Source organism: Nyctereutes procyonoides, unplaced genomic scaffold (assembly GCF_905146905.1).
Source record: "Nyctereutes procyonoides isolate TBG_1078 unplaced genomic scaffold, NYPRO_anot_genome, whole genome shotgun sequence".
Lineage (NCBI taxonomy): Eukaryota > Metazoa > Chordata > Mammalia > Carnivora > Canidae > Nyctereutes > Nyctereutes procyonoides.
Window position 1 is genome coordinate 31,276,019 of NW_026575052.1, and position 16,281 is coordinate 31,292,299.

General features: G+C 43.4%; 1 protein-coding gene across 1 annotated transcript; it reads right to left on the reverse strand.

The window, feature by feature from the left end:
- Positions 1-1,575: 1,575 nt before the first annotated feature.
- CCNB1 (cyclin B1) lies at positions 1,576-10,411 on the reverse strand. The gene is made up of 9 exons (XM_055332820.1): positions 10,211-10,411; positions 9,281-9,451; positions 9,024-9,176; positions 6,181-6,363; positions 4,199-4,357; positions 3,752-3,988; positions 3,326-3,466; positions 2,406-2,516; positions 1,576-1,820 (listed from the first exon to the last, which is right to left on the reverse strand). Exons 1-9 carry the CDS (start codon positions 10,229-10,231, stop codon positions 1,713-1,715), a joined length of 1,284 nt encoding a protein of 427 aa, XP_055188795.1. The 5' UTR covers positions 10,232-10,411; the 3' UTR covers positions 1,576-1,712.
- Between the last annotated feature and the right edge of the window lie 5,870 nt (positions 10,412-16,281).

The window sequence follows — 16,281 nt, forward strand, 5'->3', positions numbered from 1 at the left end:
ATTAACAATTAACAGAAGTAGAAAAAGTCCTAAGATACAGACTACTTAAAGCCTAACAAAATTATTAAATGATAAGAACACTTAAGCAGGAACAATATGGGGTCTATTACGATTATGTTGAAGATTCTAATACAACTGAATACTGTAAACATTGGGAGGAAAATTCTTTAGACTTAAGGACTAGAAAAACTCCATTAAAAACAAATCCGGCTATTGTCAGCTGGATAAAAAAAACTACAACTAGCAATACAAACAGAAGTGGGAAATAGGTCCTATTCACAATAGTGACAAAACCCTCACAAACCCAGGAATAAACTTGACAAGAAAAGTTCAGCAATTATGAGATTATCAATGGGTAAATTTTAGAATTTCAGATGTTTACAGTTTTGGGATGAAGTTGACTTTAGGACTGATAATCCAAAAGTAATTACAGAAATAAAATAAGATTTGATCACACAAAAACTTTAAAGTGTCTGCATGGCAAAAGAGCAAATGACAAAATGGGGAAAACTTACATATTGGGAAGTAGTCAACAAAAATTTATTCAACTAGCCATCAGAATTATAAGTTACAACAGCCAACAAGATACATAATTTTTTTGCCAAATTCACAGAAATGGAGTATCATTACCTTCAGCTCTGGCAAGGACCCAGAGAAATCCAGCGCTTTTGTACATTGCTGAGGGCACTGAAAAGTCACCTGGCAGTACCAGCCAAAACTTAGAACACACAGAACCTGGAGAACCCAGGGTACAGAAAGGAAAGTATGTTATTTAATGAAAAATACTTCTGTCTGTAGGAGCAAAGAGGAAAAGCAATGTGAAGGTCACCAGCAGAATGGTGGAATACGCTGCAGCACATCCGTATGATGGAATGGAATGCCCAAGTCCAGGCAAGGCCTCTACATGTTAAAAGAAATTGCTTTTGTAGAGAATGATCCCATTTCTTAGAAATTCCTCTAATAATTTAGATGCATGTCTGTGTTTATAAAAGGCAAGAAGGATACATCCCAAACTGTTGGTACCTTCTGATGGATGAGATTGAGCTGTAGGAGTGGGGGATAAGGAATAAATTAACTTTATTAGATACTTCTGTATGTTTTGAGGATCCACTTTTATTTGATCAATAAAATGAAAAAGTAAAGTAGGATTAGAATATAAAGTTCTTATTTTTCCAAGTGAAAAAATTGGTACTAGCTACAATTGATAATTTAAGAAATAGTGGTAGAGGTAGAAGTAAAAACTACCTAAGAGTTATGGCTGCAACCCAGAAGAAACCGAAAACGGGGGTTTTAGGGGTTAAGTGGCAGACTTTTAAGCAGATGGAGGCTACATATTTTCCAAGGTGATTTGGCTTATGAGCAGTATGCCCTACAGAAGGGCTTTAAATGCCTTCATGACCATAGTAATCCATATTAAGAATGCAAAGCCAGATACATAAAACAGCAACCACACAAATAACAATTACGTATGTGAGTTGGGTCCCGACAAACTGAAAAGCACTTCTTATACCCCCCCATCAGACCTTTAACACAACTTTTAGGTTATCCTCAAGTAGAAAAGTAGCCACATTCAAATGAGTTAAGGTGTAAGAAGTTAAAAAGGACCACAAGCTTTATTAAAAGTAAGTAAAGGTAACATATAATATATACAGATGGCACATGGTGCCAATTTTATTTGCAGATATTACAATACTCCAATGCATGTTTACAAGTTACACCTTTGCCACAGCCTTGGCTAAATCTTGAACTAGTGCAGAATTTAGCTGTGCCAGAGTGCTGATCTTAGCATGCTTAGAGGCGGCATACTTGTTCTTGATAGTCTGGAAGATAAAAGCATAGTAATTAATGAAGTGAAAGAGGAAAACACTGTAAGATCCAATGGTGCAGATATTCACTGAAAACATCAACTACTTAAAAATAAGCTATGCCTTGGGGCCTCTGGGTGGCTCAGTTTAGGCCATGATCTCAGGGTTGTGAGACTGAGCCCTGCACTGGGGTACGTGCTGGGCATGAAGCTTGTTGAAGATTCTCTCTTCTATAAAATAAGATGAAATCAGAGAGGGAGACAAACCATGAGAAACTCCTAACTATAGGAAACAAATTGAGGTCTGCTGAAGGGGAGAGGGAGGAAGTAACTGGGTGATGGAAATAAAGCAAGGCACATGATATGATGTAACTGATGTTACATACAACTGATGAATCACTGATCTCTACCTCTGAATGTTAATTTAAGTAAAAATTTAAAAAATTCTGTCCCCCTGCAGCCACCCCCTCCCATTTCTCTCTCTCTAAAAGAAATTTGAAAAGAAAAATAAGCCTTGCTTTGCAGATATGAAGTCTTAAGTATTTTCACTCCCCACCACCTCCCACCTTCACCGCAACATCCTATGGTGCCCCCGACTTACCATGTGCTTTGTAAGCCCACGATTCACCATGACTATATTCTTAGCCAGGTGTTGCATAACGTTTAGAAGGGATTCTTCAGTGTAGGACAGATAATGCTGTAGAGTTGGTGTCTAGGGCAACAAAAGTTAATGTTAGAAATGCTCAACAATGTTTTTCATACAATTTCTGTATATTAAAAGTAGAGAGGGATCCCTGGGTGGCGCAGTGGTTTAGCGCCTGCCTTTGGTCCAGGACGCAATCCTGGAGACTCAGGATCGAATCCCACGTCGGGCTCCCGGTGCATGGAGCCTACTTCTCCCTCTGCCTATGTCTCTGCCTCTCTCTGTCTCTCTCTGTCTCTCTCTCTGTGACTATCATAAATAAATAAAAATAAAAAAATAAAATTAAAAAAATTAAAAAAAAATAAAAAAATAAAAAAATAAAAAAAATAAAAGTAGAGTTGGAAGAGATTCCATAGGACCGACTATAATTGAAATTTACGATAAACTTAAGATGCCTTCTTCCTCAGGTACTCTTTTTTTTCATGCTTCTCTAGGATCCTGTGCTTAAATCTATTCTACACATATGCTCAAATTCTTTGACGCCAACTTCCTCATGCATAGTTCCACTCCTAGAGCCTAGGATAGCACGGGGCACATAGGAGAAATACTTGGTGAATCAAGGATTATGAATAAACTTTTAGCATATCATTTGCACCAAGTGTCTTTATCTGTAGAGAAGGATAAAGTTAGGTGATAAAGTGGGAGTATCCTACAAACACACAGCAAACAAGATACAATTTTTAATCATTCTCTCAGTAGACGCCCTATTTTTAGAAGCCATTTGAATTGTCCTTTAATGAAAACAGTCTGGTATTCATGCAAACATCACTTACAATATAAAAGCTTAGGGTAACCAAGGTCTGTGGTACAGAGCTTACCCATTCACCATTATCGAGAATTTTCAGCGCTAAGCAAAAAGCTCCTGCTGCAATCTGAGAAGGAGGAAAGTGTACCATATCGTAGTCCAACATAGATAGCTCCATCAGGTATTTGGCCAAAGTATGTTGCTCAACATCAACCTGAAATAAAAGCCACAGCTCTCTGAACTGCTGCAGAGAATTCTGTAATTGGCAATAACCAATAATGCCCATTAACTGTAATTACAAATGTTTGTCTATAAACTCTCAAACACAACTGCCCATGGAAGGCCTTAATGAAAATATTAATATGTAGCCTGATTGGAAACAAACAATATCTTTGTCTACACATCTCATGCATTCTTTTTTAAGTCAGTTCAATGAGATCTGCTTGATTCGCAGTATTTCGTGATGTACCATACCAAAGGTTACCAAAGAAGTATGTACCTCTCCAATCTTAGACGCTCTCCGAAGGAAATGCAGGGGTAGAGGGCGGCCCAGACCAAAATTTAAAGATCTTAGAATCTTCATTTCCATCTGTCTGATTTGGTGTTTAGTGTAAGTATTGTCAGTCACAAAGGCAAAGTCACCAATTTCTGGAGGGTACATTTCCTCATACTTGCTTGCAATAAACATGGCAGTGACACCAACCAGCTGCAGCATCTTCTTGGGCACACAGTTATTCTGCAGTGGGAATTCCAACAGGATGAATAACTAATATGTACTCGAAAAAGGAGACAACAGAGCTATGAAGGGGACATGGAAAAACACTCTCACAGCACAATCTTAATTAATGACACTCTATCCAAGACAGATGTTAACTGAAAAGTCTGTTTCTTAGAATTCTGCTAGGACCCTGGAAGGGAGAACCCTCAATTACTGAATTATGCTCACCTGCATGAACCGATCAATAATGGAAACAGTCATGTACATGGTCTCCTGCAGTAACCTGAATTTCATCTGAACCTGTACTAGCCAGTCAATTAGGATGGCTCTCATGTTTCCAGTGACTTCACGACCCAGTAGGTATTTTGGTTTGACTGCTTGTTCTTCCTGCAAAAGAATGATTATCCTTTAGAAGTAAGACTTCATGTGACATTTCTGACCACAAATAGTAGTCACCACAGAATAGTAATTCAAGAGTTCAGAATCTCCAACAGTCCTCAACTTAATTACTCATATGGTCACTACAAATAGCTGTCACTGTGTTAGAAAGCAAACATTAAATATGACAGTTTGACTATGTTCAACCTACCATCACTGCTACCTGCCCACATTCCCACTTCATCACAAAGGTATCATGCTATCATTTCAGATCTTTTTACTTATGACTCAAACCCAAAATCTGAGCTGTATGAAGTAGAGAAAATGAACAGCAGCTACTTTCCAATCCATTGGAAATCCTGCTCTAGGAATTAAACCCCCAAAATGCCACAGAGAAAAAGACTGAACCAGCAAGGATCAGCACATATGTCTCCTAAGCCCATTCAGCCAAAGTTAGAATTCTAAAAAGAATGGAGAAAAAACCCAAAGTGGAAGGCTGGTCCTGGGCAAGGAAGATTCTAAAGGACAATCCTATAGAAAATGGATACCCAGAGAAGATGCCAAAAGAAGAAAAGGCATTACCAACAAACAACTGGGCAAATGTGGTAGTTCACAGCTTATGTGTCAGTGTACAGAATGCTTCCTTGTTTTGGGGTGGGGAACAAATGCCTGTAACAAAGTTTCAGAAGTGATATGAAAGAAAACCCGAAAGAAAACACTTTTTTTGAGTGTACTCCTCTTAGACACAAAGAACAACTTAATTTCCCTGGTATCACATGCACATCAGCCACAATGACCTGAAATGCCTTGTGTTGCTGGTGGTTATAATTTTTTTTAGCATATTCTCCATTACTATCTACCTCCTGCCTCTAATCTTCAAACTCAGAGCCTGGAACTTGCCCACTCCTGACTGAGGGACATAAACGGATCATTCAACGTACGGACATTCATTACAAGGAGTTATGGTAGTATCCACTGTCACACTGAACTTTCCCTGTTCAAAATGGCAGATAAGAGGGGCGACTGGGTGGCTCAGTAGGTTAAGTGTGTTGTGTGCCTTCAGCTCTGATCATGATCGTGGGGTCCTGGGATCAAGCCCCATGTCGGGCTCTCTGCTCAGCAGGAAGCCTGCTTCTCCCTCTCCTCCTTCTGCCCCTTGCCCTGCTTGAGCTCTCTAATAAATAAAATCTAAAAAAAAAAAAAAAAAAAGAGGCAGATTAAGGGACACCTGGGTAGCTCAGCAGTTGAGCATCTGCCTTTGGCTCAGGACGTGACCTCAGGGTCCTGGAATCGAGTCCCACATCAGGCTCCCTGCATGGAGCCTACTTCTCCCTATGCGTACATCTCTGCCTCTCTGTGTCTTTCACGAATACATAAATAAATCTAAGAACTGGTAAAACAAAAAAACAAACAACAGCCATAATGACAGATAAAGATATCCTTGGTTTGGTTACTGACTTTTGATGTTTGGTGCTCAGTGAATGGAATTTGGAAGTGGAATCTACTATTAAGAAATGCTGCTCACATCCTGCTTGAATCATTGCAGACTGTGAGTGGAAAGTGTCTTAAACAATGTCTTAAGAGGGCAGCCCTGGTGGCGCAGCAGTTTAGCGCCACCTGCAGTCCAGGGCGTGATCCTGGAGACCATGGATCGCGTCCCACCAGGCTCCCTGCATGAAGCCTGCTTCTCCCTCTGCCTGTGTCTCTGCCTCTCTCTCTCTGCATCTCTATGAATAAATAAATAAAAATCTTTTAAAAAAAAAAATATATATATATATAAAATGTCTTAAGAGTCAAATGCAGTTCAAAAAAAAAGATTCTAAAAATAATACCTCAAGTTGTCTCAGATAAGCATAAATATCTTTCACGTATTCACTACAAAGGTTTGGATCAGCTCCATCTTCTGCATCTACATCATTCACCGCAAGAATTACATCAGAGAAAGCCTGACACAGATATTCTTCTGCAGGAGCACATCCAGATGTTTCCATCGGGCTTGGAGAGGGAGTATCAACCTTAAAACAAAGAGATCTTTTGAAATAATAGCAAAGAGGAGCATACAATCCAGGAATGAAGGCCCAATTACTGGAACTAACTCAGAAGACCAACTGCTAAAAAGACATATTATCATTCATGATTCATTTCTTAAAGGAAACATATCTTCTTTTCACATGTATTCAATTTATCCTTAGTCATGATTAATACAAAAAACAAAAGCCAAAACAGACTGAGCCAATTTTAAGTGAGCAGAACCTAAACACTAATGAGTAAAACAGAGAAAAATCAAACAAAATCACATTCTAGACTTTCCTCTGAAGGGAATGACTAAATAATCTCTATCAGTGTCACACGAAGTCAATCCAAATGAATGACCGTCTTTAGTCTTTAATATCAAATCAAGGACTGTTTCTCGCTGCCCAGGAAAACACAAGTTCTGTCCTGACTACTAAGGATTAACTGAGTTCGTTCGTTGTTACTATTAGCTATTTCCTTCAAGCTCCAGTTATCTCTTTGCTCAAACATTTATCGAGCATTTTCTTCCAGTTAAGCTCTGTGCTAGGCACTGCCTTCATAGTGTTCTCAAAGGGGTTTAAATCTAGAAGAGAAAAGTAAATGAAGTGAGGAGATTGATTCTAGGAACAAGGGTGAGGGAAGTTAGGGAAAGTTTCAAGATTTCATGCTTGAGCCGCTTTGTCAGATGAAAAGGTACAAGACAAGAGAGCGAATAGCCTTTTTCAGCAAGTGGGAAAGCAAAGAAACAGTATGGGACTTTCAAGGAAACCTCACATAGAGTTTGGTATGGCCAATCAAAAGACTGTGCGTGCTACAGGTTTCATGTGCTATGTCCAGAATGTCAATACTAAAGCAATATCCTTGGGGATCCCTGGGTGGCTTAACGGTTTAGCACCTGCCTTTGGCCCAGGGCGAGATCCTGGAGTCCCGGGATTGAGTCCCACATCAGGCTCCCTGCATGGAGCCTGCTTCTCCCTCTGCCTATGTCTCTGTCTCTCTCTCTCTGTCTCTCATGAATAAATAATAAATAAAATCTTAGGGATGCCTGGGTGGCTCAGCGGTTGAGCATCTGCCTTTGGCTCAGGGAGTGATCCCATACTCCAGGGATCGAGTCCCACGTCGGGCTTCCTGCGAGGAGCCAGCTTCTCCCTCTATGTCTCTGCCTCTCTCTGTGTCTCTCATGAATAAATAAAATCTTTAAAAATAAATAAATAATAAATAAAATCTTAAAAAATAAATAAAAAATAAAGCAATATCCTCCAATCTCTGACTCTTAGATATAAGGAACTAGGCTGAATGACTTTTACAGATCATTTTCTCAACTGGCTTAAACTATTTAATTCTTAATTTAAAGATGTAGGGCAGCTCGGGTGGCTCAATGGTTTAGCACCACCTTCAGCCCAGGGTGTGATCCTGGAGACTCAGGATCGAGTCCCACATCGGGCTCCCTGCATGGAGCCTGCTTCTCCCTCTGCTTGTGTTTCTGCCTCTCTCTCTCTCTCTCTCTGTGTCATGAATAAATAAATAAAATCTTTAAATAAATAAATAAATAAATAGATAAATAAATAAATAAATAAATAAATAAAGATGTAATGGTCTTTATTAAGTGATTCATGAAGTGGGTATCATCCCACCTAGCATGTAGAGTTGCTGCTTAACTACATCTTAAAAATTAGAGTCTGGGTGGCTCAGGTCATGATCCTGGGGTCCAGATCTGGGTCCAGCCCCCACATAGGGCTTCCTGCTCAGTCTACTTTTCCCTCTGCCCCTCACCTTGCTCATGCTCACTTTCTCTCACTCTCTCAAATAAAATAAGGAAAAATAAAAACTAGAGCTTCATTAAATACAGTTCATTATAATTTCAGCAAAAGAACCCTTTCGATCCCTGGGTGACTCAGCGGTTTAGTGCTTGCCTTCGGCCCAGGGCCTGATCCTGGAGACCTGGGATTGAGTCCCACATTGGGCTCCCTGCATGGAGCCTGCTTCTCCCTCTGTCTCTGCCTCTTTCTCTCTCCCTGCGTCTCTCATGAATAAAGAAAAAAAAAAAAAAAAAAAGAGCCCCTTCTAGGTGCCCTGTTTCTCCTTCCCAGGATTGGACACATTTCCCTAACTGGTATTCAAGAAGTTCTTAGTTTTTGAGGCTGTTAACTCATCTACTCTCTGAAAAGCTACATCTTTTTTCCGCTTTACACCTTTATATATCCCAGTGTTACAGGCTTATTAATTCAGTGGCCACATTAGAGAGGGAAAGGATTCAAGATAATCTGTTTCAGTCAATAAATTCTAGTCAGATAGCTTGAACTAAAGACAGTCAAACTTTTGGTTCATGCACCTATCACTCAATACCATTAATAGCAGGAAGAGGGCAGTGTACAAAATGATGAAGAGCCTAGGTTCTGAAGCCAGATGGCCATCATGGGTGCCATAGATTAGACGTGTGACTCTTGAAAAGTTACATAAATACCTCTCTAAGCCATTATCTAAAAAGTAGAGGTAGTAATACAAGAGTCCATGTAAAGGTTATGTCAGTTAAAAGCACTTCCAGTGCAGAGCAGAGACTGCTGAGCACTCTATGCTACTAGCATCACCACCTGTTCAAATGTTACTCTATGTGCTGAGAGGACAACCAACCAACACATGGAGAAAGGCAAAGTAAGTTTACCAAAATAGGCTCAGGCGAAAGTTTTTCTTCTTTAACCGGCTCAGGTTCCAGCTCTGGTTCCGGCACAGGGACAGGGACAGGCTCAGGTGCTTTCTCCAGAGGCTTTGGTATTTTTTTAGCAATGACTTTTCCAGGAACCGCAGTTTTTGCTTCCTATGAGTGAAAGGGAGAAAATGAGAAAATGACATGTTTTTCCATCAAGGGTTCCGGCGGTAAGGTGGACCCTCACAGAGAGGCTGGGTCAGCAAGACAATTACCTTTTTCAGAGGCAGTTTGGCCTGTGGTTGTTCACTGACTTTGTTACCAATGTCTCCCAGAGCAGTTCTTGGCCTCAGGCCGGGCTTGGAGGCTGCAGCAGAGGCCAGAGGCACCCGCTTCGCCCCTGCCATACCGATCTTCGCCTTGTTTTCAACATTCACTTTTGTGTTCTGAAAGAAACAAAAACCCCTTTTTGAGAACTGGCCCAGCCAGGTTAGAGTTAAGTCAAGGGTTGGTTAGTTAAGGTGCGGGGGGGAGGGGGGGAACCCACTGACTCGGAGGAAAAGCTGGCGGTAAAAAATGGGTTCCCAAGGGAAACCAGGGCTCCAGGATCTATGCTTGGGCTGTGACAAGCTCCCTTGGTCACCTATCTATTTAAGGGGCTGCCTGTTGAGTCCCCGGGGAACCTAAAATATCGCCAATTTACATTTGAAAGGAAATCTGAAAAGCCTCCCAAGGCAGGCACCTTCTCTCCGGGAAGCAGGGTTAGGCGGCGGGTGGGTGGGGGCCCACTCGGGGGCGCGCTACCACTTTTTTTTTTTAATATATATTATTTATTGATCCATGAGAGAGGCAGAGACCCAGACAGGCGGGAAGCAGGCGCCCTGCGGGGAGCCCGACGCGGGACTCGATCCCGGGACCCGGGGCCACGCCCTGGGCCGAGGCGGACGCCTAACCGCTGAGCCCCCAGGTGACCCCTTTCTACCGCATTTTTACCAGAGGTTTCCCGTCGACCCTCCCCCGCCCTCCCCTCGCGCCAAGCCTGTATCCAGGCCGGCCCAGCCCAGCCCTCCGCTCCCGTCGCTCCCCACCGTGCCCGGACCCACCGAGGCCCCCAACCTCCTCCCCGAATCGCCGCCCTAGTGCACGGGGGGATGGGGGGGCTCGGGCAGGGCGGAGCAGGGCTGCGGCCGCCCGCAGCAGCTCACCCTGGTGACCCGGAGCGCCATGGCCGTGTCTTCACGGGGGGAGAGGAGAGAGCGGGAGCCGCCGACGAGCCGGGAGCCGGGAGCCGGGAGCCGGGAGCCGGGAGCCGGGAGCCGGGAGCCGGGAGCCGGGAGCCGGGAGCGAAGGCCCGCGGGTCAACAGCCGTTCCTCCGCAGCACGCCGGGAGGAGCCCGGCCGCCTCGGGTTTAAACCCCGCGCTGCTGCCCCCTCATTGGCCGGTTCGTGGCACTCGCTCGCTTCCCATTGGTCGCTGCCGGTTCCTCCGCGAACGCGTTTCCTGGGCGACCCCGCGGGGACGTTCGCGAGGGGGCGGGGCCTCGGCGGGGCGGGGCTTCGGTCGGGGCGGGGCCTCGGCGGGGCGGGGCTTCGGTCGGGGCGGGGCTAGGCCCGGGCGGCCGCGCGGCCACCTGGAGGGGCGCTGCAGGTGCACCTGCGCGGGTCTCGGCCGCCTGGGGCCCTCGCCGCTGGCTGCTGTCTGCGAAGGAGAGTGACGGCCGCGCGGCCGGACGTGGAGAACCTGAGGAGCAGTGCTACGTATTTTTTTTTAAAGAGTTTACTTATTTATTCATGAAAGGCATGGAGGGAGGCAGAGACCCCCGCAGGGAGCCGGACGCGGGACTCGATCCTGTGACCCCGGGGTCACGCCCTGGGCCGGAGGCAGCCGCTCCACCGCGGAGCCACCCAGGCACCCCCAGTGCTACGTATTGTTACACACTTTCCTCTTGTGCCTGGCATGTAGCAGGAAAGGCTGATTTAATGTACATTCAGCAGCAGCCCTCTGGGTGAGGGACCAGAGCTCAGGGCGCCTCTGAGTGACTTTCCCAGGGTCACAAATTAGTAACACGGGAAATGAACTTCAGTTGCTGTTTGGCTCCCTGATGTTTCCACAACACCAATGGCCTCTTAAGAATATTGTCAACTTCTTAACCTGACAGGTTACTTTAATCCAGTTGCTTCCCAAAGCCAATCTTTTGTTTTAGCTTTGTATTTGAAAATGATTTCAGACTTAGGGAATTTGCAAACAAAAATACTACGAATAACACACGTATGCCTTTTGCCTAGCTTCAAGTATGCTTGACACATTACCTCATTGGCTCCATCATTTACTTCTTTCTGTATATAAATATCTACATCTGTCTATAAACATTTTCTTCCTGGGGGCACCTGGGTGACTCAGTGGCTGACCATCTGCCTTCAGCTCAGGGTGTCACGCTAGGGTCCTGGGATCAAGTCCTGCATCCGGCTCCCCGCAGGGAAGCTGCTTCTCCCTCTGCCTGTGTTTCTGCCTCTCTCTGTGTCTCTCATGAGTAAATAAATAAAATCTTTTTAAAAAATTAAATCAAAATTAAAATTAATTTTTTTCCTGAAACATTGGAGGGTAAGTTAGATGTACTTATGGCCCTTTATCCTTAATTCTTTAGTGTGTACTGCCTATAAGAAAAGGATATATTCTCTTACATAACCACAATAGTTATTAACTTAATAAGTTTACGTTATTACAGTATTTCATGCAACTTAGTTTATACTGCAGTTTTGTCAGTTGATCTAATAAGATCTCTCATAATATTTTCCCTCCTCCAGGGCAGGATGCAGTCTAGGGCCAGATGTTACACTTAGCTTCCTTTAATCTGGAATGGTTCCCATGGCTCTTCCTACAATGCATCAGATAGCTCCCACCCTCCCAAGTAGACACAAATAATAACCCAACCCAAAATGTCGATAGTGTACAAGTGCCAAACTTGAGAAATCTTGCCAACTATGTACACATCTATAGACTCATTTCTATTTGGTATGATAGTTTTTGATGCTTAATTAGCCTAAGTACCATGATCATCCCCTTTCTTTATAACACTTAAAAACTAGGGATGCCTGGGTGGCTCAGCGGTTGAGCGTCTGTCCTCTGGCTCAGGGTGTGATCCTGGGGTCCCGGAATCGAGTCCCACATTGGGCTCCCCATAGGGAGCCTGCTTCTCCCTCTTCCTGTGTCTCTGCCTCTCTCTCTCTCTGTATGTGTCTCTCCTAATAAATAAATAAAATATTGAAAAAAAAACAACGTTGTGTGACTTTCTCCTCAATGAACTACTCAATGTGAAGTCAATAAACTCAATGTTCTCTCCTGTGGCCAATAGCGCTAACTACATACCAGGCCCTGTTCTAAGTGCTAGGAATATAGCTCTGAACAAAACAGGGATCCTCACTTTCACAAACCTTATATTTCAGTAGGAGAAAGAAGTGAGCAGAGTCGGGGAAAAAAGAAAGAAAAAAAAAAAAGCCAGATGCTAGTAAGGGTTAGACAGAGAATGAAGGGAGGGTTGTAGTCACTTGGTAGCTACCTTAGACTTGGTGGTTAGGACAGTCTGGGAAAGTGATGTAACTCCTCTTAACATGAGGCTTAAATGACAAAAAAGGGAACATTCCCAATAGAGGAAATAGCCTGTGAAAACCTAGCAGTAGGAATGGGTTTGTCGTGTTCAGCAAAGCCAGTAAGGCTAGAATATAGAGGACAGAGTAGAAGTGAGATTGAAGAAATTGGAAAAAATAAAATTCTACCACTCTCTGTAGACCAAGGTAAAGAGTCTGGGCTATGGAAGTGCCTTGGAAGCCTTTGGAGGGTTTCAAGCCAAGGTGTGGTGTAATCATCCTTCAATAGAATTACTTTAGGGTTTCTGTAGAGAGGATGTGTGTGGATTGGGGTCAGGGGGAGCAAGAGGAGCCCTGAAGAGTCTATCACAGCTGACTAGGCAATAGATGATGGCTTGGATGGGTACTAGTAGCACGAGACAGAAAGAGATGGATTCTGGATAAATATTGGAGGTAGATCTGTTGGGTCTTGGTGGCTTGCATACTTGGGAGCGATAACTCTCAGGTTTTGGCCTGAGTAACTGAAACAGAAAGACTGCCCACTTAAAGATGAGCAGCTTTTAATGGGTAGCAGGTTGTGGGTAGGAGATCAAGAATTGCGCTACATCTGGAATGTTTAAAGATATGCAAGAGGAGATGTCCACCAGGCCGACTCAGGGTGGGAGCTAACGTCTTCTTTGGCTGTAGATGGCATTTAAATTCCTACACAGAGGGAGGTCATCTAGAGAAGGAATGTAAAGAAGCCTACACACCAGGAGCAAGCCCTGGGGCCCTCCATGTGTAAAGATTGAAAAATAAGAGAAGCCAGTTAAGAAAATTGGGCAATAAGATCAGAGAGGTTAGGAGATCAAACAGTGGTGTCCCAGAAGAGAGAAGGCCAAGTTTCACGGAGGGAGCAGTGGGTACCATGACGGACTGAATGTACATGTTGGCTTGGTTTCTCCCCGAAGACAGTAAAGGGATTTAAGAAAAATGGGTAACTCGCAAGGATAGAGAAGGAGACACTAAAGGCAACATTTTGGAAGCAGAAAAGCAACTCAATAAAGGGTAATGGAAGTAGCAGACAGCCCGAGAAAGTTGAAATCTAAGATGGCAGTGGAAACCCAAGAAGCACACATTTCAGGAACTGGAGGTACCAGGAGCCTATGAAATTGGCGGTTGTAGGTGGAGCTGAAAACAGAATTAGTCACTTCTCTCCTGCACATCTGAGTGCAATGAGAGTGTGGCCTCTTTCTGGTCCCAGCTGACAACTGGAGGTTTATGTTCAGGGATGCTGAACTAAAGGAACTCTGGATTCAGACACCAGGCAAGATGAGGATGAAATAAAATTTTTCTTCTTTTAAGATTTTATTTATTTATTCATGAGAGACACACGGAAAGAAGCAGAGACACAGGCTCCATGCATGGAGCCCAATGTGGGACTTGATCCCAGGATGCTGGGATCATGCCCTGACCTGAAGGCAAACGCTCAACCACTGAGCCCCCCAGGAGCCCCTGAAATAAATTTTTTTTAAATGTGACAACAGCATTTCTTTCTTTATTTCTTTTAAGATTTTATTTATTTATTCATGATAGAAATAGAGAGAGAGAGAGGCAGAGACAGAAGCAGGCTCCATGCCAGGAGCCCGACATGGGACTTGATCCCGGGTCTCCATGGTTAACAACCTGGGCCAAAGGCAGGCGCCAAACCTCTGCGCCACCCAGGGATCCCCTGAAATAAAATTTTTTGATACCAAATGGTGAGTCCTTCAGTTTCTTTCTCCCACTCAGTCCCCTAAATGCAGGTAGCTAAGTCCTCCAAAATGAGGTAAGAGCGTGCTTCCCTGGGGAATGGACCAGCCCCACAAAAAAGTCGCAAAAATACTGATGGTTATGGTGTGCAAAGAGATGAAGAGATGGTTTGGTCACCCTGAAAACAACACTCACTACTTGACATGCTTGCACACTGACCCTGAGCTTCTGATCAACATTTTAGCATCTTACTCTTCACTCTTAATGGCCAGCCAGTGAGCACCAGACATTTGAGGAAACGGTCCAACTTGAAAGAGACCAAAACAACAACAAAAGAAACTCCGTGAACAAGCAATTCAAGGAGTAGAAAGCTAAAAAATAAAAATAACTTACAACCCATATCATCAGAAAAATAAAAATAATTCACCCATAAGCAAGTTTATAAAAGAGCCCTGGGAACTTAGAAATATGACAGCAAAAATTAAAAAGGCAGGGAGTTTGAAAGAAAAGAATGTTCCCAGAAAAAAAGATAAAAAGACAAAGAGACCATAGAAAAGTTAAGAAAATTAGAACTCATTCCACAATGTCTAACACACAACTAATAGTTCAAGAAAAATAGACCAGAGAAAATTCAGAGGATACTGTTAAATACATAATAACAGAAAACTTCCCAGAACCAAAGAACATTAGTTTCATGCATTCACGTCTGAGCTTTTCGCAAAATAAATGAACAAATGATAGATCCCATGACACACTGTGCTGTGCTGACATATAACATTAAGAATAAAGGAAAGAACCTAAAAGGAAACAAAGTCAGATTGCATATATGAAGGATCCAGAATCAGAATGGAATTGGATTTTCTTTTTTTTTTTTAAAGATTTTATTTATTTATTCATGAGAGACACAGACAGAGAGGCAGAGACACAGGCAGAGGGAGAAGCAGGCTCCATGCAGGGAGCCTGATGTGGGACTCAATCCCAGGACTCCAGGATCACACCCTGGGCCAAAGGCAGACGCTCAACCACTGAGCCACCCAGGTGCCCCTGGAATTGGATTTTCAATAGTAAGGTTGAAAGCTAGAAGATTCTAAGGGAAAATGATTTTCAGTTTATAATTCTGTACCCAGACAAACCATCCAATAATCACGACATGGAATAAAGTCGTGTTCAGATTTACAACATCTAAAACATTACCGCCCCTGTACCTTTTCTTAGGAAATTATTGGTGTGTAGTCTTCCGAAACAAGGAGGAAAATTAAGAGTTCGATGTGGGATCTAAAACACAATAGTTCCCACACAATGTGGGATCTAAAACACAGCAGGAAGGCAAAAGAAATTCCAAAGACTTTGAGGATCCCAGCCTGGCTCTTTCCAGTAGACCTCGGTGCGCCTGGACGGCTTGGTCAGTTAAGCGGTGGACTCTTGATTTCCACGCAGGTCCGGGTCTGGGGTCATTGATGGAGCCCTGCATGAGGATCCCACTCAGTGCACAGTCTCTCTCCCTCTGCCCATCCCCTTGCTTGCACACAGGCATGGTCTCTAAATACATACATACATACATAAAATCTATTAGGCCTCAAGCTGGGTCAGGCCATGGTGGTATAGAACAAGGATGGTGAGCTCTAAAGGGGACACTCTCCAAGCAAAAAAAGAAAGAAAGAAATTGATTTATCACCTGATGTATTTGAAGGTAGTGAGCAGAGATTTACACTTCTGGTAAATTGGAGATGAATTAGTAGCAGGTACAGAAAAACACTAAGCAAATGAGAACAGACACAGCGATAGTCAATCTGGAACAAGCTAGAAGTTGTTAAAAGAAAAGATGGGAATGTAGTCCTAATAGGGTCCATAGGGCACTGTGGTAAATTACACACAGTCACAATAAGAGGAACACTGAATATTGAGTTAACCAAAAACTATGATTCAACTTGTATTGGGAAGGTGAGGAAAGAGAGAGAGG